This window comes from Podarcis bocagei (genome assembly GCF_964188305.1).
Source record: "Podarcis bocagei genome assembly, chromosome: 15".
In the NCBI taxonomy this organism is placed as follows: Eukaryota; Metazoa; Chordata; class Lepidosauria; order Squamata; family Lacertidae; genus Podarcis; species Podarcis bocagei.
The window spans coordinates 7378471-7399457 of NC_138141.1; the positions used below are offsets into that span (position 1 = coordinate 7378471).

Here is a 20987-nt window from a genome sequence, read left to right on the forward strand (position 1 = left end):
ACGGATTCTCCTGGTGCCAGACCCAAAATGCTGAAAGAGAGCCAGCAGCAGGCGAGGAGGGATTCAGGGCAGAGGAACGCAAATACATGGGGAAAGAGGGAGGAAGGAGAAAAGGAATGTGTGGGTGTTCTCCAGAATCAAGGTTGCAGCTCATGTCTGATCAACCTGTTGCCTTTTCTCCTGTCCCAGGTAGAATATGAGGTTTCCCCAGATGAGAAGCGGAAGGAAATGGGAGAAGAGATAATCCGCAACTTTTTCAACAGCAAGGTAAGTATATTATTTCTGTGGGACAAGGGTAAAAGCGTGTGTCGAGAACTGCTGGTGGCTCCCCCGTGTGGTGATTCACCTCACTGCGGCTTCCCAGGAAACGGGCTGGCTCCTGAGCTGATTCCACCAAGGCCGGCCATTGACTCCTCGTGGGCAGGAAAAAGTATAAAAGGGCATCCTAGGTAAATGCTTTGCTGAGCTAACAAGGCCATGCTGAGCTCTAGTGTACCTAGCCTTGCTCTTTGTTCTTGACACCAGTTTGCCCTCCCATCACAGATCAGGATTTGCTTTTTAGACCTGACTCACTACAGCCCCTTTTCCATGCCCCAGTCCTGATATAATCAAGCTGATGTTGGAACCGGGTCTGCCCTTTGGAACTCCCTCCCACTGCATACCGGGCAGGTGCCTCCTCTGTTGTCTTTCTGGCTCCTTCGAAATACATTCCTCTTTCAAACTCTTTATTCCAGTTGATATCTGTTTTGAATTTGTATGGAGTTTATGTGTGTGCTGCTGCTGTTTTAAAATGTTTTTATATTTTTAATTGTTTTACAAAATTGTTTTTATGTATGTAACACACACACAAGTGTGTGTGCGTGTTGCTGTATTGTAAATTGTTTTGGGATGTACTCATGGGAAGTGATTCATAAATGAAATAGATCAGCGTTGGATCTGTACTGAGGATTACCAGCCTTTTTTGGTCAGTGGGCATGAAGCTTAGCACGCCTTTCTGTGCAAATTGTTTCTAGGGGGGAAAATCCATTTGCATTCTACTTAATATGGAAAATTACCCCAAAAACAGATTCTCTGCCATTGAGTGGTAGTTCAACAGCACCTGAAGAACATCAGCTGGGGAGGAGTGGAAGCTGGGCCAAATGGGGGTGGGGATCAGATAATGCTCCAGATCTGAGCCTGCGGTGGAGGCAGAAATGAAGTCCAGCACTCAAGGCACTTCAAGCGTATGTCACTCATGGCTGGTGTTGTTGTTTATTTAGTCCCCAGGCTACATAGCAGAGATCAGCCAGTCTCTCGTGAACCATTGCACGGAGAATCTGCAGAGAAGCGCCTGCAAAGACCTCTTCAGCAGCTGTGTGCAGTGAGTGCCAGGCCCTGGGGAGATGGGTGGGTAGTGGCGGGTAATTTCGTTCCTTGACACTACAGTACTACGGCCACGTTCATATCATATCATGGTTTATTGTGATGCCCAGATGCACTCACCAGGGTTTGCTGTTTAATAAGTGCAGCCTCACCTTTCTTAGCAGGCCAAGACAGGCAGGGACCGAATTATATTTCTTTGCCGATTAAGTCCAAGGTGGGCAGGAGCTCTGTTGATCTTGATGGCAAGCACCAAGCAAATGTACACGTGGGTACAATCTGTACCACCAGCTCTGGGAGTTGCGACTCTGTTTCATCAGCCCATCTCCAAGCCTTGAAGAGTCGGCCCAGTCTTAATTTGTGTCTTTTTCACAGGCACCTACACGAGTACCTCAGTGGAGCTCCTTTCACGAACTACCAGGACAGCATGTATTTTGACAGATTTCTCCAGTGGAAGTACCTGGAGAGGTAAGGTGGCGTTCTTCATCACCCAAAACCCCTCTTGTTCCTTTGCCAAACTGATGCTCACCTGAATGGAGTTTTCGTGTACTTTGTTGTTTCAGACAATCAGTGACCAAAGACACCTTCAGACAATACCGGATCCTTGGCAAGGGAGGCTTCGGAGAGGTAGGGAGATGATTGGCAGCCACAGGGGCTGCTTCTGGTGTGGGGCATTGCAGAAAGCTTTAGGCTCCCGAAGGCACAGGATACATGATTATCATATATCTGACCATCTGACTGGTGTTGTTATTACTTACTTTTAGTTATGTATTTATTGATATCCTGCCTTTCCCCCTAAAAACACAGGAAAACCAATTATTAAAACACAAAAAGAACATTGATAAAATTAAAACTATATGCATATGTAAAACCTATTAAAACCATTCCAATAATTACCATAAAAACAGCACAGCGCCAGCCCTTTCATTAAAAGCAGTCAGTCAGCCCCAAAGCCCGTTGGAAGAAGAAAGCCTTCACCTGCCGGCAGAAGGACAAGGGGGAATCCAACTGAGCTTCTCTAGGGAGGGATTTCCAAAGTCTGGGAGTGGCTGCTAAGACCCCTGTCAAAAGGCGAATTGCCACGGTGGTTAGTAGCAGTGACTATAGCAAGGAACCATAGCTCGGTGGCACGGTGCAGAAGGTTCCAGGTTCGATCCCTGATGTCTTTCATTTAAAGGATCAGGTAGCAGGTGACAGGGAAGACCTCTGCCTAAGACAAGGGTGGAGAACCTCAGGCCTAGGACCAAGGACCCCATGCCTCTCTCTTTGGACTCTGGAACTCTCCCTGGACCACACACCTTACTGACTCAGCTCTGCACCCCCTTGAGCTGGAGGGTGCAGAGCTGGAGGGTGGCTGAAGTGTGTCCTTAAACTCAGATGGAGGACAGAGAGTGATGCATGAGCACGTGTAGAAACTTGACGGCTGTTCAAAGGTAAAACTTAGGGTTGCCATATTTCAAACAGTGAAAATTCAGACAGAAAAATTGTTGCAAAGTTTTTGAGCATTTTTTTAACAAGAAATGGCAAAAATGGCACTGCCAACATGGGCTGCTATATGTCTGGATTTTCCCGATTGCGGTCTCGGAAAATCCAGACGTATGGTAAACCTGTATGCCAGCAGGTAGAAATGCCAACTAACAGCTCTTTAATTTTCAAAGCAGTTTTAGCGGGGCTCCTTTCAATTCTTCCCCTGTCTGCCATTTCCTTGTTCCAAATTGCTCTCTCTTGCAGGTTTAAAATGCAGATTTGCAGAAACATTGGAGGGCTGATTCGGAGGAAGGAAAGAAGGGTGTGCCCCTTTCCACCTCTCCCTTTGCTTCTGAAGTGGTTTTCATCAAGCTACACTTACACGGCAGTTGCATGTATAATGTGCAGTTTTGCCTGATAGTACTCTGGTGGGTGGGCAGGGGAGCCATGAGTTTCTTGCTGCATCTGACTGTGAAATTTGCGGGGGGGGGGGAGACTTCTGAGAGCCTCCCCTGCACTTTGCACCAACATTTGAAGGGGATTGTTCGCTGAGTCCCAGTGCAGGACTTGGTGGTTTGCACATGTGCCTTGAAAGGATCTGCAAGGAGGGAAGGAGTCTTATCCTTACTGAGTCTCCCTGGACCACCTGACATCTGGAATAACTTGTACTCTGGAGGTTCAAGAGTAAACAGAGTTTCCCCGGCTGCCTGTTTTTCTTCAATGAGTGCTAGTGCTCCCAGTACGTTTCCGAGCACAATTCAAAGTGCTGGTGTTGACCTTTAAAGCCCTAAACGGCCTCAGCCCAGTATACCTGAAGGAGCGTCTCCACCCCCATCGTTCTGCCCGGACGCTGAGGTCCAGCGCCGAGGGCCTTCTGGCGGTTCCCTCACTGCGAGAAGCAAAGCTACAGGTAACCAGGCAGAGGGCCTTCTCGGTAGTGGCACCCGCCCTGTGGAACGTCCTTCCATCAGATGTCAAAGAGATAAACAACTACCTGACATTTAGAAGGCATCTGAAGTCAGCCCTGTTCAGGGAAGTTTTTAATGTGTGTCATTTTAATGTATTCAAATATCTTTAATACGGTCAGTGACCAGAAGCGTCATTTTAATGTATTTTTAATCTTTGTTGGAAGCTGCCCAGAGTGGCTGGGGAAACCTAGCCAGATGGGAGGGGTACAAATAATAAATTATTGTTATTACTATCATAGTGCCTTGTCTGAGCACGTATGGATCTCTACCCAAACCTGTCTGCCCCGCCATGCCCACTTTTCACCTTGTCCTCAGGTGTGCGCGTGTCAGGTGCGGGCGACAGGGAAGATGTACGCCTGCAAGAAGCTGGAGAAGAAGCGCATCAAGAAGCGGAAAGGGGAGGCCATGGCTCTGAACGAGAAGCAGATCCTGGAGAAGGTCAACAGCCGGTTCGTGGTGAGTGTGTGCCTGGCATGCTGCTGATATCCCACACATGCCCAAGACTGACTGCTTGCAGGCCGCCTTCCTCCGACTCCTGCCCTGCAGTTTTCATGAGCTTCCCTGATGTCCTTTGCTAATGCCCACTGGGGATGCCTCATATAAGAGGAATCTCCCAAGTTCCAAGGCAGCACATCTGCAAAAGGTGGTAGGGCTCATGCTTTGCCTACAAAAGATATGAGGTTCAAACCACAGTAATTCGAGCTGGGTAAAAGACTCCAATCTGAAACCCTGGAGAGCCACTTCCTTGTCAACGCAGACCATGTAGGGGTTGCAAGCTGCTTGCAGTACTTGACCAACTTCCATGCAACATGGTGGCATAATCCTCCGCTGAATGCTGCTGGAAAACAGCTGATCCACACTCCTCAGCTGATTCCAGGGGTGTGGATGTGGTGTTAGGGGAGGTGTATGACCTCTGGTGGGGGGCACATTGTGCACCTTCTGGGGTAATTTGTTCACCTTTGGTCCCCATCCTGCACTCAGCAATGACCTGTGGCTCCTAGAAGCTGTCAGCATGCAACAGCGGCCACTGGCCCCACCACGGAACAGCTTCAGCTGGCTGAGTACATCAGGTGAGGGTAGCCAACGGGCCACAAACCTTTGGTGAGTTAGGGACCTTCTCCTGCATGCGAAGACAGGCTCCCATGGACCGAGTGGACAAGGCCAAGAGTGGTTCCAGTGGTCAAGAAGGCATGCTGTAGAGGGGACAGATGGGGCTTGTCAGCCTGGGAAAGGGGTCCATCTAGGAGAAGGAGAACTCGGAACCTGAACTCTAATCTTCAGGAGAAGAAAGGCTAAGGAGTAAACCCTACACAAATTTGGAGTCCCAAAGTTGGTTGGATTGTGCCTTGTACACCTCCTTCTGTTCAACTCCAGCCAAGCTGGTGCCAAATGCATTGCTTTCCGTTCCTTTGGACCACATCAGCAAGACTGAGAGGGGGGTCTTGTCCTCGGGGCATCCCAGGACCTCCATACACGCTGCCCAGGCTTGCACCCAAAGTTGGTCACTTCGATGCTGTTCATGCAGCCGTTTGACTTCATCCCTAAATACTTCATCCCTGGAGACACACTCCATTGTCTCTCAAGACAACATCTGTTTCCATCATCAGTCTGCTGGGAACCAGAGGGATGGATGTCCTGGGACTTCTGACATCCCACAGTGGCTCCCCACTGGAAGGAGCTGAGGATCGCATTAATCTGTGCACCTCTCAACTCTTTCCTGTATCCGTCAGCTGGCCAGCAGCAGGAGGCACATCGCTGAGATCCCATTAAGCACCTCCTCTCCCCTGACTGGGCCAGTAGGTGGCAGCAAGGCACAGTGTGATCTCAGTGCACCAGGAGAGATGGGGGAAAGGGCGAGTGGGACGAGACTGTGTATGTGGGGAGGGAATGGCCAGGTGCTTCCCACTGCTGGATTTGGCCTCTGACCCACTGCCTGCTGATGCTTTACCCCCCAGGGGCACAAATGGTGTCAACAATATTGAGCTAGCTGGACCAGTGGTCTCACATTGCTCAAGACAGCTTCTACTCCTAAGCCACTTGTTGGGAGGCCTATAGCGAAGATGGGCTGTTGCCTCCATGCCTTGCTTCCTGGTGGGATCTGGTTGGCTGCCGCATGAAACAAGATGGTGGGGTGTTTTTGGCCTGATCTAGCAAGGCTCTTCTTCTTCTGCATGCCCACAGGTGAGCTTAGCCTACGCGTATGAGACCAAGGATGCCCTCTGCCTGGTCCTCACCATCATGAACGGAGGCGACTTGAAGTTTCACATCTACAACATGGGCAACCCCGGCTTTGACAACGAGCGGGTCACTTTCTACGCTGCAGAGATCTGCTGCGGCCTCGAGCACTTGCACCGGGAGGGCATCGTGTACAGGTGAGAGAGAAGCGGTCAGGCTCCTCAGGCTCCAGGAAGGCGAGGGGCATAGGGAGAGCCTGGGAGCAGGGCGAAGGCAGGGGTGGGAGAGGCCTTTCTCATAGCATTGCTGACACAGGGCAAGATGGAGAAACCCTCCGTGTCTTTTGCACGTGTGGCTGGAGGGTGAAAAGTGTCAGCCCAGTCAGGGGTGGCAGGCCTGGCATATTGGTCCGTGTCTCTCTGGTTGCATTTTGAACCTGATTAACAGTCTATGTCCTTGTAAATGTGTTTGTGGGAGGAGGGGCATGTTATTGACTTGGTTTGTTCTGATTTTTATTATGTATTTTGTGTTTTATATTTTTATGCTGAGATCCACCCTGATATCTTCAGATGAAGGGCGGTATACTAATACTAAATCTTAAAAATACTAAATACTAAATACTAGTACTTATATTGAGGGATGCGGGTGGCGCTGTGGGTTAAACCACAGAACCTAGGGCTTGCTGATCAGAAGGTCGGCGGTTCGAATCCCTGCAATGGCGTGAGCTCCTGTTGCTCGGTCCCTACTCCTGCCCACCTAGCAGTTCGAAAGCATGTCAAGTGCAAGTAGATAAATAGGTACCGCTCCGGCAGGAAGGTAAACGGTGTTTCCATGCGCTGCTCTGGTTTGCCAGAAGCGGCTTAGTCATGCTGGCCACATGACCCGGAAGCTGTTTGCGGACAAATGCCAGCTCCCTTGGACTATAGAGCAAGATGAGCGCCGCAACCCGAGTTGTCCGCGACTGGACCTTAAGGTCAGGGGTTCTTAACACTTATATTACTAATAATTTTCTCCTCCACCTCCAGTTTTTCATTCCTTCTCCCACAGTCAGTCAGTGTTCTGTGCCCACTGAGCGTGGTCAGTCCTCATTGGGCTGTTTTAGGGATCCCTCCCCCAGCCTTTTTTTTTTTTTTTGGTACTTCTGCAAACTTTGGGTTTCCCCAGTTTTGCTGAAACCTCCCTATTGTGCATGGGTGGTTCCATTTTGTAAAAAGTGAAAAATTTATACGATCTGAAGAGAAACCAGAGTATGGTGGTTCCATTTTGGTTCCATTAGTAACAACAATCACAAACTGAACAGTGGAAATAGAAAGACCCATAAGCAAAACTTTGTTCCCGTATGCAGCTGTAAGTTACTGAATCAAGCTTCCTCTGTCCAAAGCAGTGTTTAAATTTTGCCTTAGTTCCTGGAAACTTTGAGCTTCTTCCTGTACCACAAGGGCTGGACATTTTTGGGCTCCCCTCCCTGTTCAGGACGCTAATCTCTTCTGGAGAGCTTATAATAAACTGCTCCCGAGCTGGCATAATTGTGTGAGTCTCTGCCTCATCCACCTGGGACGGGACCCGCATTCTCAAACGAAAGACAATGAGGAGATTGCCAGGTGAATCTTCAGAGTGAGGACGTTCCACAGCCTTGGTGCTATTGCTGAAAACTCTCCATCTTTCCTGCTCACTCATTTGACCACTCATGGTGGTGGCCCAAAGAGTAGGACCTCAGAAGCAGGTGGATTATGGGAGCAGCTGCTTATATCAGATATGCTGGTTTAGGACCCACTTGTACATTCCTCCTTCCCCCCACAAATATCCTATGTGCTTGAAAGGGTTGAAGAACCTTGAACCTAGAAGTTCACCTGTCTACCTGCCTCTCATTCTGAGTTGTGTCTGTATCTTTGCTGCAGAGACTTGAAGCCAGAGAACATTCTCCTGGATGATGATGGTGAGTCTTCTTCTTCTTCTTCCTCTTCTTCTTCTTCTTCTTCTTCTTCTTCTTCTTCTTCTTCTTCTTCTTCTTCTTCTTCTTCTGTGATCCCTCATAGCCAAGTAAGATTGTCTTCCATGAACATGGTTTTAACAGTGAGTACGTACGTGACTGTGGAGGCCAATTCTGGATCCACACATCTTTCCACAGTGGGGACATAGGTTTCTGGATAGATCATGGTGAAGGTTTGCCAAGCATGCCTTCCTCTTAGCACGTTTCTCCCTTTTGTCCTGAGTTTGAGCGTCTTCAAAGCCCATGACACCTTTGGTAAAGGCTGTTCTCCAATTGGAGCGTTCGCAGGCCAGTGTTTCCCAGTTGTCGGTGTTTATACTGCATTTTTAAAGATTTGCCTTGAGGGAGTCTTTAAGCCTCTTTTGTTGAGAACTGGATGCTGAGGCTGCCCTCTGAGGCTCTGAGCCCCAATTTGTTCGCTGCTGACACATGTGGCTCACACCGTGACCTCTATCTCCCCTTTCCCTCTTATTCCCTATAGGTCATATCCGGATCTCAGATCTGGGGCTGGCCATCAAGATTCCAGAGGGAGACACCATCCGTGGCCGTGTTGGAACTGTTGGCTACATGGGTATGTAGTCAAGGAAAATCTCAGGTCTTCTTGCCCTGTGGAGGAGCTGGCTTAGTCCTCTTGGGGTAGCTTTGCATACCCCTTTTTGCTGAAAGCAGAAGGCAGTCTTACTATACTAGGAGCCAGGGTGGGTTGGTGGGTGGGTTGCAGTTTAAGGCAATGAGATTGAGGAGACCTAATTAAGGCCTGCATGAATCCAGGGTTTGGTCAACACAATTTGAGGGGGAGAATGGTCTCAGACAAAGGCCTTCCCCATCACTGGCTTCCTGGAGAGGCCAGAAATTGAATCTGGGACATGCGCTCTTCTATTATTTGTCCCCATCTCTGACTGTTCTTCCCTCTCCAGCTCCAGAAGTGATCAACAATGAGCGCTACTCCTTCAGTCCAGACTGGTGGGGGCTCGGCTGCCTTGTCTACGAGATGATTGAGGGCCAGTCACCGTTCCGCGCCCGCAAGGAGCGGGTGAAGAGGGAGGAAGTGGAGAAGCGGGTTCAGGAGGACCAGGAGCAGTACTCGGACAAGTTCTCTGAAGACGCCAAGGCCATCTGCAAGGCGGTGAGCTGGGGAAAGCAAGAGGCTGTGCAAAGCTCTGTCGAATCAGGGTAGATGTCCTGGGGTGGGAGCAAGGGATTGTGGGAGGCAGGGATGCAGCTTGCCCTACTCTTATGGAACTGTTTGTCCACTGATGCTCGCCAGAGCCCAACCCTGCAGGTGTTTTCAGTGTGAAGCATTTGTTTCTATAGGGACTTTAAAGGAAAGGAGAGGGAACTGTAGCAAAACATTTCCATATGGAATGCTTCTCTCCAGGTCTTCAGCAACTCCAGCACATTCCTCTTTTTCTGCCCCCACCCAACAGCCTGTTAGTCCTCCTCACTAGGTTATTTTGGGGGGAGTTGACCACTTCCCCTTAAGTGTTTCTTTGCTTCCTAAATACTCTTTTTTTGGCGGGGGTATGTCTGCAAACCTATAAGCTCCCCCAACGCTTCTGGTCCATGGAGATTGCCATTTTGGCTACACGTAGATAGGCACTTGCTACCTAAACATCAGAAACCTGATCCTGGAATGCAGTTGGGGCAGTCTCTGGCCCTACGCTTCAAGCAAGGCAGAGCCCTGTTAGGAGTGTGTGCACAAACACTCTGATTTTTGTTGTTGTTTGATGTCCTCTCCCTCCACCCTGTCTCAACCGGCAGTGATGTTTACTGGGATGCAACATTCCAATCTGGATGTTTAAGGCCAGACTCTGCCAATAACTCCCTGGCGAGCGGCAGGATGGGGAGGCATCGGGGGAATAAAAAAACCTAAACCAAACATAGGCAAGGGCCTGTTTGAAACAGAAAATGTTTTTTACAAGCTGCCTAAAATGGGGGAAAGCATCTTTTGTGTATTTAATAAACTTATGTGTCAGAGCTGCTTCAAGATCCTAGCTCACAGAGGATCACGCTAGCCAGCGGTCATTAAGTAAAAGTCTTTATTGAATTACAGTTTCCATTCTCACGCTGCTGTCTGCAACTCTACGTCTACTAGCTAGATCGGCGAGGCTCCGTCTGAGTCTCCGCCCCGTGCGCACCAACTTAATATCCTAGCCTTGCTCCACCTTTTCCTCCTGACTGTCCTCCTCTGGGTCCCTCTACCCCCCGGGGCTTCTTCCTTCCGGGATTCTTCTGACGCTGACCCAGACCCTTCTGCCTCCTTGCGCCGGGCTTTAGGACCCGGTTCCCTTTCGGGGCTGCTCACTGCGCCGCCTTCCTCTGCATTTGAACTTGGCGCGCGCGCCCAACCTTCCACTTTCCTCTTAACCGTTTCTTCGCTCCCCGATGGAGGTGTGGCCACTCCTGACTCCTGCCCTCCCTCCTGTGGTGAGCTGCCAGCGCTTCCCTCCTGGCTCCTTTCCTCTTCCCTGCTTCCTGGCGGTGACGCTGGTCCCGATTTCCAGCTGCTCCCCCCTGAGTCTCCTCTGGCTCTATCTTCCTGGGGTGCCTCCCTAGACGCCCCCCTTGCCCTGGCCACTGGTGCTCCTTTCTGTGAATCCTCTGATTCACTGGAAAGACTGGGAGATCTCGGGTCGTCGTCATCACTCATCCTTTCCTCTGTCTCCTCCCCTTCGCTCTCTGTTTCCTCCCTTGCCCGTGCCTCTGCACCTAAACCCCTGACATCCATCCCCCCCTCGAAGCCCCCCAGTCCCCCCTCCCCTCCTTCCGGTGCTGGAGCTGGGGGCTGCTGTTGCAAAGGGACGAACGTCGGATATCGGTCGCTTCCCGTGGCAGGCCTCCAGCGGAACTCTTCCAGGTCTTCCTCTCTGCTCTCGTTGACGACAGTCACCTCCTCTTCCATCTCTGTGCCGCCGTGCTCGAAACCAGGGTCGTCCCCGAAAATGTCCATGTCCGTCTCTCCCGCACTTCCTCCAGGCGGCGTTGCTCGGCCGGAACAGTCCAGCCACTTCCTGCGGAACTGCTCCTCCGGCCTATCGTCCCACCAATACGAGGGTTCTGAGACAGATCCCGAGGGTGACCCCTCCGGGGAACGGACGTCTCGTGTTGGTTCCTCGTCCGAGTCGAACCCCCTGAACGTGCTGTCCGAAAGCGTGGGCGTGAAAAGCCAGTCGTCGAAAAAGTCTGCTGGCATAGGTCTATGTGGGAAGAGGGCATGAAACTCGTCTTTGAGCAGAGGTTCGTCTAAAGCGTAGCCCGGCACCCAGCTGTTCGCACTGGCCGGGGTGCCCTCCCTGGCGAGAAAGTATTCTACTCCCTCTTCCCCCCATCTGGAGTCCAAAATCTCCGTGACTTCGTTGATGCGCTCCTCCTGTGCCACTCCCGCGTGCCCCGTTCCTTCTCTGAGCGGACTCGGCGCCGTTCCGGGTTCCTGGAACCTGTGCGGTGCCTTGTAGGGAGTGAGCACCGATCTGTGGAACACCGGATGCATTCTGGAACCCTCCGGAAGCGCCAGCCTGAAAGCCACCGGGTTGACCTGCTCTTCGACTTGGTAGGGCCCCAGTTGTTTATGCCCTAGTTTCTTCTTGGCCAACGACCTGGCCGGCACTGCGTGGGCTGCTAACCAGACCCAGTCTCCCACGTGGAGCTCTTCGCCAACCCTTCTGTGTTTGTCCGCTTGTACCTTGTATGCGTGTTTAGCCAGCTCCAGGTGGCGCCGCAGCTGATCGTGGACTTCCTGCAGCTCCGACGCGAACGCATCTGCTGACTGCGGCTCCCCTTCTCCCCTGCATTCCAGTCCCGGAAAGGTTCTAGGGTGCCGCCCGTTGTTGGCGAAGAACGGCGTGACGCCCGTGGATACGTGCTTCGTGTTGTTGTAGGCAAACTCTGCAAGCGGCAGGTAATCCACCCACGTCGCAGGCTGTTGGTTTGCATAACATCTCAGGTACTGCTGCATGATGGCATTGGCTCGCTCCGCTTGCCCGTTGGTCTGCGGGTGTCTCGCCGACGCCAGATTGATCTTGACGTTTAGGAAGCCCATCAGTTTCTGCCAGAAGTTCGAGATGAACTGCCGCCCGCGGTCGGACAGAATAGACCGTGGCAGACCGTGAACCTTGAACACGTGGTCTATGAACAGTTTGGCGGTTTGCTCCGCCGTGGCCACCTTAGCACACGGAATGAAATGCGCCATCTTGGAGAACAGGTCCACCACCACCAACACTGCCGTCTTGCCCCTTGAGCTGGGCAGATCCGTGACAAAGTCCAGAGCCACCCTTTCCCAAGGTTCGACCGGAGTTTGCAGCGGCTCCAACAGTCCAGCCGGCGGTTTGTGCACCGGCTTTGCCCTCTGGCAGGTGTCACACCTCGCTACGTAGTCTGCGACCTCCCCTCTCATTCCAGGCCACCAGAAATCCCTGGCTACTAATTCCACCGTCTTCTCCTTGCCAAAGTGCCCGGCCGTGGGTGCGTCGTGCAGCTGCTGTAGCACCTTGGCTCGAAGTTCGTCACCCGGCACGTAGATGGCCCCTTTACGGATGAGCAAGCCATCTCGTAGCTGGAAACCGTCGGCCGCTGCCTTGCCCCCTCGCACCTCTGCCATCTTCGTTTGTGCGAAGGAGTCCCCCTGCAACGCTCGCCGCACCGCCTCTAGGTCCACGGTCGCCGCGGCGCACGCCCACACTGTCGGTGCAAAGATGTGCATGGCGGCCGCTGGTGTTGCGTCCTCCAGATACTGTGGCTTGCGGGAGAGAGCGTCTGCCATGATGTTGGTGTCCCCCGGGACATACTCTATTCGGAAGTCGAAGTCCGCAAAGAACTCAGCCCAACGTATCTGCCTCTGGTTCAGGAACTGTGCCGTGCGCCAGTGTTCCAGATTCTTGTGGTCCGTGCAAACCTGCACCGTGTGCTTGGCGCCGATCAGAAAGTGCCTCCACGCCTTGAACGCTGCATGAATGGCCAGCAACTCCCTGTCCCATATGGTGTAGTTCTGCTCGGACTTGCTGAGCTTCCTGGAGTAAAACGCTCCCGGCCGCCACACGCCCTGCGGGTCCTTCTGCAGCAGGACCGCCCCCACTGCTCTGTCCGAAGCGTCTGTCTCCACCCTCATCGGCATGCTGGGGTTGACATGAAGCAGCTGCTCTTCCGACGCGAAGAGACGCTTGAGGGCCTGAAAGGACTGCTCCGCCTGCTCTGTCCAGATGAACTTCTTCTTCTTGGAGCTAAGGGTGTCAGTGATGGCCGCCGTCTGCATCGCGAAGCCCTTGATAAACTTGCGATAGAAGTTCGCAAAGCCGACAAACCGTTGGACCTCCTTCCGGTTGCGTGGGCTCTTCCAATCCAACACCGCTCGAACCTTGGCGCTGTCCATGGCGAGCCCCTTGGCAGACAGCTTGTAGCCCAGAAAATCCACCTCCGGCACGTCAAATTGGCACTTCTCCAGCTTGGCGTAGAGCCTGTGTTGCTTTAGCCTGCCCAGCACTTCCTTGACGTGCTTGTCATGTTCTTGCTGCGACTCCGAAAAGATCAGGATGTCATCCAAGAAACAGACGCACGTCTTGTAGAGAAGTCCCGCCAACACGTGATGCATAAATGCTTGAAAAACGTGAGCGCCATTTTGTAGTCCAAAAGGCATAACTCTGTATTCGTAGGTACCCAGTGGCGTGAACATGGCTGTCTTCCACTCATCACCTTCCCGCATGCGAATGAGGTTGTACGCCCCCCGCAGGTCCAACTTGGTGAACACCTTTCCTTTCCGTACCTTCGCCAGGAGGTCGTCGATGCGGGGCATGGGGAAGTCCGACGGCTTGGTCACACTGTTCAAAATCCTGTAATCCACTACGAGTCTTTTTTGGGGCGTGTCTCGCTTCTTAACAAAGAATACAGGACTGCCCCCCACTGCCTTAGACTCCCGGATGAAACCGCGCTCCAAATTATGATCGATGAAGTCTTTGAGTTCCTGCAGTTCGTCCTCAGACATGGAATACAGCTTCCCTTTAGGCAGCGCCGCCCCCGGCAGCAGGTCAATTTTGCAGTCATATGGTCTGTGAGGGGGTAGCCTGTCCGCCTCCTTCTCGCAGAAAACTTCCAGAAATTCTGCGTACTTGTGGGGAATCGCTTGCAGCGTGCCTAGCAGCAGCTGTGACTCCTCTTCCTCTCCTTCCTGCCTGGGTACGATGCAGTGTTCAGCACAAAAGGAAGAGCCGAAGACCAGCTGCCTCTGGAACCAAGCCATCGTTGGGCTGTGCTTGTCCAGCCAACTCATACCCAATACAATGGGCGTGTCAGACAGTTGAGTGACGTTGAAGCTGATGACTTCCCTGTGATTCCCAAGTCGCATCACCATTGGTGGCGTCTGCTTCACCACTTGCCCCCCTAGCAGCTCCCTGCCATCCACCGTGACAACCTGCAGGGGCAGTGTGGCCGGCAGCAACTGCACAGCGTGCCTGTCGACAAATTCCTGCCCTATAAAGTCCGCGTTGCTGCCGGAGTCGATGGTGATTGGCACGTCCATGGTGATTCCATTGGGCAGCTGGAGAGATGCTGTGAGCCTCACTACTGGTTTGGGCGGGAGGGGGTTCACTGGCTGTAAAATTTCTGGGGACTGCGTCACTAACACGTCTGGCTGGGCCCCAGTGCCTCTTCCTCCAGCCAGACATTGTCGTTTCCCTGCTGTGGTCCTCCCTGCTGCGTTGCTGCAGTCACCATTGCTGAGGCTGCAGTAAGCTTGTGGGGCCTCTGGGGACACTCTTTCGCCATATGCCCTGGCTGCTCACAGACGTAACACTTCCTGGTCCCTCTAGGAGGCTTCGCCTTCACTGCTGCCGGTGCTAGGGCTCTGGTTGCTGACTGAGCCCTTGCACCTCCAACCTCCATAGGTTCGGCTCCTCCTCCTGGCGGAGGCGTGGATTGCGTTCGCGCTGCTTCTCTGGGAAAGAAGGAGGGGCCCCCGGCTGGTTCGCGCCCTCCACGTCCTTCGTCCTTGCTCCACGGACGTCCTTCCAGCCTCACCCCCACGGCCAGTGCCCTCTGAACGACCTCCTGGGTGGTTCGGGGTCTCTCCCCCCTCGCTATCTCATCTTTAATCGAGTTGTGCAGTCCCTCCCAAAAGAGGTCTCTTACAGGAGCCGAATCTCTGTCCCATTCCAGGGCGCTGACCAAGGCGAAAAAGCGTGCATGATACTGTCTGACGCTGGCCCTCCCTTGTCTCAGCCCATGCACCTCCTTCCGTGCAAGATCAATGTCAATACTTGATAAGAAACACCCATCCATCGCTTTAATAAAGGCATCCACATTCTGGAGCGCCGGATCGTTATCTCTCCATAAATTGCGCAACCATGCTTTCGCCTCCCCATGCAGATGGGACATGATGAACCCCACTCTCTCCTGTTCATCTCTAAAGTCTTTATGCAACAGTTGCAGTGCGCACAGTACGTCGGCTCTAAAGTTGGGATACTGTTGCAGGTTCCCATCGAAGTGAGAGAGCAGCCCGCCTGTCCGTCTCGCCAACCCAATTCCCTCCTGCCGGGGTGGTTGCTTTGCCAGTACGTCTAACCTGACCTGGAGATCCCTGCAGGCGGCAGCTGCCTCGTCCTCTCTCTTCCTGGATGCGAGAACCTCGGCGTTCAGTTGTGCCACTGCTTTTCTGAGGTCCTCTATCTGCTGCTCAGCCGTCATGTCTCCTGCCGTTCGTGAGCTCGCTAGTGGGCGCCTGTTTCTCTCCTCTCCTCGAGGCTGCAGATGCCCACAATGTAGAGACGGAGCCTACTGTCAGAGCTGCTTCAAGATCCTAGCTCACAGAGGATCACGCTAGCCAGCGGTCATTAAGTAAAAGTCTTTATTGAATTACAGTTTCCATTCTCACGCTGCTGTCTGCAACTCTACGTCTACTAGCTAGATCGGCGAGGCTCCGTCTGAGTCTCCGCCCCGTGCGCACCAACTTAATATCCTAGCCTTGCTCCACCTTTTCCTCCTGACTGTCCTCCTCTGGGTCCCTCTACCCCCCGGGGCTTCTTCCTTCCGGGATTCTTCTGACGCTGACCCAGACCCTTCTGCCTCCTTGCGCCGGGCTTTAGGACCCGGTTCCCTTTCGGGGCTGCTCACTGCGCCGCCTTCCTCTGCATTTGAACTTGGCGCGCGCGCCCAACCTTCCACTTTCCTCTTAACCGTTTCTTCGCTCCCCGATGGAGGTGTGGCCACTCCTGACTCCTGCCCTCCCTCCTGTGGTGAGCTGCCAGCGCTTCCCTCCTGGCTCCTTTCCTCTTCCCTGCTTCCTGGCGGTGACGCTGGTCCCGATTTCCAGCTGCTCCCCCCTGAGTCTCCTCTGGCTCTATCTTCCTGGGGTGCCTCCCTAGACGCCCCCCTTGCCCTGGCCACTGGTGCTCCTTTCTGTGAATCCTCTGATTCACTGGAAAGACTGGGAGATCTCGGGTCGTCGTCATCACTCATCCTTTCCTCTGTCTCCTCCCCTTCGCTCTCTGTTTCCTCCCTTGCCCGTGCCTCTGCACCTAAACCCCTGACATTATGTATTGCCCTTCAAGTGGAAATGATCAGAGTAGTTTACAATGAAAGATACACAATCATTTTAAAGAGATAATAGATTAGATGGCGTGGGGAGCACCGAGAAGCAGCATAAAGGCCTTAGAGGAGGAGCAGGATGCTGCAACAGACAGTCTGATCCAGCAAGACTCATCTTGCCATCTTACTCATCTTTCTGTTCCTTGCTGCTCCTGGCCCTTTGCATATTGTTCAGCTCCCATCAGCCCCAGCCAGCGTAACCAATGGTCATTGGCAATGGGAGTTGTAGTCCAGCAACATCTGGAGGGCAACAGGGCAAGAGCCACAGCTGCTACCTGGCCATTTTCACAGCCCATGGAAAGTTTCTCCTCCGCAATCTTATGAGTAGAGCATTGGTCAAGAGGTGGGGAGCACTCCTTTGCAAAGCAAGCAAACACCTACCCAGCCTTAGGAACATAGACTACTGGTCCATCTAGGTCAGGTTTGTCTACACTGACCGGTAGCAGCTCCCCAGGGGTTTAGGCAGGAGTCTCTTGCAGCTTGACCTGGAGATACCTGGGATTGAACCCAGGACCTTCTGCATGCAAACCCAATGCTCTGCCCCTGAGCTGTGGCCTCCCCGCAGCCCATAGGTGTGATTTAGCAGCCTAGCTTTCACAGCACACCACATCCCTCCCTGCTCTTGTGCTTTCCCTTACTGATTGTGGCCCCTTTCTGCCTCCCCAGCTCCTGACCAAGGACCCCAAGCAGCGGCTTGGAGGGAAGGGAGAAGAGGCCACCCAGGTGAAGCAGCACCCTTTCTTCAAGACTATCAATTTCAAGCGCCTGGAAGCTGGGATCATGAAGCCCTCCTTTGTGCCAGATGTAAGTGCAGGCCCAAGTAGGCCATGGCTGGTTCACACATACAACTGCTCTGCCAAGAATGAGCTTGCGGCGAGGAAGAGGGAGCAGGTGCTCATCAGCTGCTCTCACTCCTGACCTTGACACATTTAGGCCTAAATGGCCTCTGATGAGGTTATCTTAAGGGCCGCCTGCCCAGGCCTTAAGATTATCACCAAGGGCCTTGCTTTCTCTCTTGGTCGTCAAGGACAGCCCTACCGTTTAATTTAGCAGAAGTTGCTTATAGACCTCGGGCTTCCATTTCTAAGATGCCTCTGTTTCCCTAAGAGCTGGTTCTCTGGCCTTGCCTTACCAGGCTTCTGTGACATCACAGCAGCTCATGGGATATGACACCTTAAGCCATTTAATGTCACACAAGCCACTGACATCTTGATACTTAAGATCTTGAGACTGGAAACTTAGCTGAGTCTCCATCTTTCTATCCAACAGCCCCGAGCCGTATACTGCAAAGACGTGCTGGACATTGAACAATTTTCCACTGTGAAGGGTGTCAACTTAGACCAAACCGACAATGACTTCTATGCCAAATTTGCCACTGGCAGCGTCTCCATTCCATGGCAGAACGAGGTGAGGAATTGGGCTGGGGGTGGGAGAGGAATGGAAGCCACCGATAACAGAAGTGAGAGAGAAGACTGACTGTTGGTGTGAAATAAAAACACCCAGTCACATTGTCTTTAAAGCCAGGCATCTGCCTGCCTTCCCAAAGCCACTGGCTATTCCCCCAAATGCATGTTCATGGGGACTATATCTGGCAATCATTTACTTTACAAGTCGCTCCTTTTAAAGGGCTGAGAAAGCTCTCTGAGCTTGATTCCTATGCTGATGAAGTGAGTTCAGGATAAGACAGTGACATATATTGGACAATGGTGGTTTAGGGTGGGTTAAGCTACCACCCCTTCTTTGGGGATCAGGATACAGAAGTGTCAGGAATTTAACCAGGAACCTTCTGCAAAGGAGATGCTCTTCCGCAGAGCTGCCGGGGCTGTTTCCCACTGTTGGGGGTGTCCAGCTCTGTCTGGGGAAAGCTAACCCAAGGGAGCCTTGGCAGATAAGCCTGAGGTGTGGTGTCGCCCAGCCCGGTCTCCACTTCCAGATGTTGCTGCTTCAGCTGACCACCTCCTCCACCAATGGCATCCGCTTCCTCTTCTCTCTAGATGATCGAGACAGAATGCTTTAAAGATCTAAACACCTTTGGACCAAACGGCATCCGCTCCCCCGACCTGGACTGGAAGCAACTCCCCGACCCGCCCAAGCGTAGCCTCTTGCAGAGGCTCTTCCGGCGTAATGTAAGGCCCACCTCTCTTGCACTCCCTCCGGCCCCTTGCTCTTTTCTTGCCACCTCTCTCCACTAGGGATGGGGCGGGGGAGAAAAATTTGGTTTGCATTTTCAGCTGGACTCTACCTGATTAGCACTTCCTGAAACAGCATGCAAACCGAGTGGAGCAGCCAGCACTTTCCCTGCTTGTGATTCCTAGCAAGTAGTATTCATTATATGGGATGCAAACCAAGTGGGTAAAGGTGAAGATGGCAGTGGCAGGATGGGTCCCTGTCCCTCAGAGACCCCTCCAGTATTCCTGTGCATTCTGAGATACCCTTTGCCAGTGTTGGCACAGGTGTACCTGAATGACTCTCCCCAGTGCTTTTTTTCTTAAAAAAATGTTTAGGGGTGCTCTCAGAGAGCCAGTGTGGTGTAGTGGTTAAGAGCAGTAGACCTGTAATCTGGTGAACCAGGTTCGCTTCCCCACTCCTCCACATGCAGCTGCTGGGTGACCTTGGGCCAGTCACACTCTGAAGTCTTTCAGCCCCACTCACCTCACAGAGTGTTTGTTGTGGGGGAGGAAGGGAAAGGAGAATGTTAGCCGCTTTGAGACTCCTTCAGGTAGTGATAAAGCGGGATATCAAATCCAAACTCTTCTTCTTCTTCATTCTGTCTGAGACTCAGGAAACACGTTGACAGGAAATGAGGCCGCCATCGGGGGTAGCAATGGAACTGACAATTCACCGTGCTAGAGAAGAAACTAATTTTTTTATAAAAAATTAGTTTTTTCTCCCATTAGATTCACAAAATGTTTAGGGGTATGCGTATGCCTGCGTCCCCCCAGAAAATAGCACGGGCTCTCCCTAAAGCTTGCCTCTCATCTCTGCTTCCTTCCCCGCAGCCAAGTGACTTCACCATCAGCGCCAACGCAAACTCCAACCTGTCAGCGGCTCCCTCGCCGGCCCGGCCCACAGCACAGGCTCCCTCCTGACCCAGAGGGCCCCTGGAGCCACCACTTGTCCTGTGCCTTCTCAGGGTTGCCTTCAGCACAGCGCTGACACTGGGGCGTCCCCACATAGCGCTGGACTCTACTACTGGCTAGGAGGTGGGGCAACACAGCCTTCCGACCGGCAGGATGGGCAGAGCAGCAGCAACAAGCCTTCGACGCCTCCTGGTGCTGACACAGACTGACACCCCCTTGGGGATCCCCGAGGATGACTTGGTTACCCCGAAACCAGGCTGCTCCCCACCAGGGTCTTCCCCCTTTGCCCTCCGCCCTCTGATTGCCTAGAGAACCCATCCCTGTCCCATGCTCCATTCTCTCCATCTCAGCTCCTACCACAACTCATTAGAGACCACAGGTGTGCCTGGGAGGGGTTTTCTGTTCTTTGGAGATTGTGAAGCCCAAAAATGGGAAGAGAGAGAGACAGACAGAAAGAGTGAGAGAGAAGAGGAACGTCATCTGGTCAAAGCTGAAGACTTCTTGCTGTTCCACTGGCCTTTGTTTGTGGAGCTGGAAACTCGGAATGCCAAACGGAGACACACACAAAGGTGTGTGTATCAAACGACGGGTTTGTTTTCATTTATGGAGCATTTTTCAGGAATCCCACCCTCTTGAGACAAGTCTAGAGCCTGGGGCTGTGTGCCAAAGGACAGCGGGGGACAAAGAGGCATGAAGAGCACTCTCAAGTCCCGTTTGGAGGCATCAGTGCATTAACAAAGGATCAGCATTAAAACTGGTGGAGGTAGACCATGCCGAGAGTAGCTGTGGGCAGTACATCATGCCAGATAACGTAACAGGCCGTCAACATTTCCAGACCTCACTTTTAACCCCAACCTGCAACACGAAAGGACTCCCTTTTCATTTTTCCTTACAGAATCTCCTCCACTGACTTCCTTCTCCTCTCTTTTCTTCTTGTCTCTCTCACTGTCTCCCATTTCTCCTTCTCTGTCTCCCGTCAAAACGAGGTTGTGATACTGCTTGTTAACACACCTGGATTCGGGTCTCAGCCCAACATCTGAATGCCAATGAATTAACTGATTGCAGGTTCTCTGCTGAGTGTGATTGTGTTTGTGTGTGTTTTACAGCCCAGTCCTGTCTGGGTTACCCCAGAAGACAAGCCTACTCTAAACATGTAGCGGGATGAGGTGAGGAGGAAATGACAGGTGGGTGATAATATTCTTGAATGCTGTGCTACATTTAATTAAACATACCGCACCCCCACCCCCCGCAAATAGAAAATTAGCACAGCAGGAAGAGGATTGTCTCAGATGTGCTTCTTTTCTACTTGTATGAAGGGTTGGGGGGCGTTTCACCACAGGGGGACATAAGTCAATGCCATCTGAAGTGGCACAGTCT

At 52.4% G+C, this 20987-nt stretch overlaps 1 protein-coding gene across 2 annotated transcripts in view; it reads left to right on the forward strand.

Annotated features, from left to right (window-relative positions):
- The window catches only part of LOC308574159 (G protein-coupled receptor kinase 5-like), an 80383-nt gene extending 59709 nt beyond the window's left edge, over positions 1–20674 (forward strand). The window contains exons 4-16 of one of the 2 annotated variants that reach the window (XM_081171696.1): positions 190–267; positions 1260–1360; positions 1735–1827; positions 1923–1986; positions 4110–4250; positions 5976–6166; positions 7868–7905; positions 8441–8530; positions 8877–9085; positions 17197–17334; positions 17800–17937; positions 18525–18656; positions 19530–20674. In XM_081171696.1, coding sequence (XP_081027822.1) covers positions 190–267; positions 1260–1360; positions 1735–1827; positions 1923–1986; positions 4110–4250; positions 5976–6166; positions 7868–7905; positions 8441–8530; positions 8877–9085; positions 17197–17334; positions 17800–17937; positions 18525–18656; positions 19530–19619 — 1503 coding nt within the window. In that variant the 3' untranslated portion in view covers positions 19620–20674. The remainder of the gene's footprint in view (positions 1–189; positions 268–1259; positions 1361–1734; positions 1828–1922; positions 1987–4109; positions 4251–5975; positions 6167–7867; positions 7906–8440; positions 8531–8876; positions 9086–17196; positions 17335–17799; positions 17938–18524; positions 18657–19529) is intronic. The other variant, XM_081171697.1, reaches the window with a different exon arrangement.
- Positions 20675–20987: the final 313 nt, after the last annotated feature.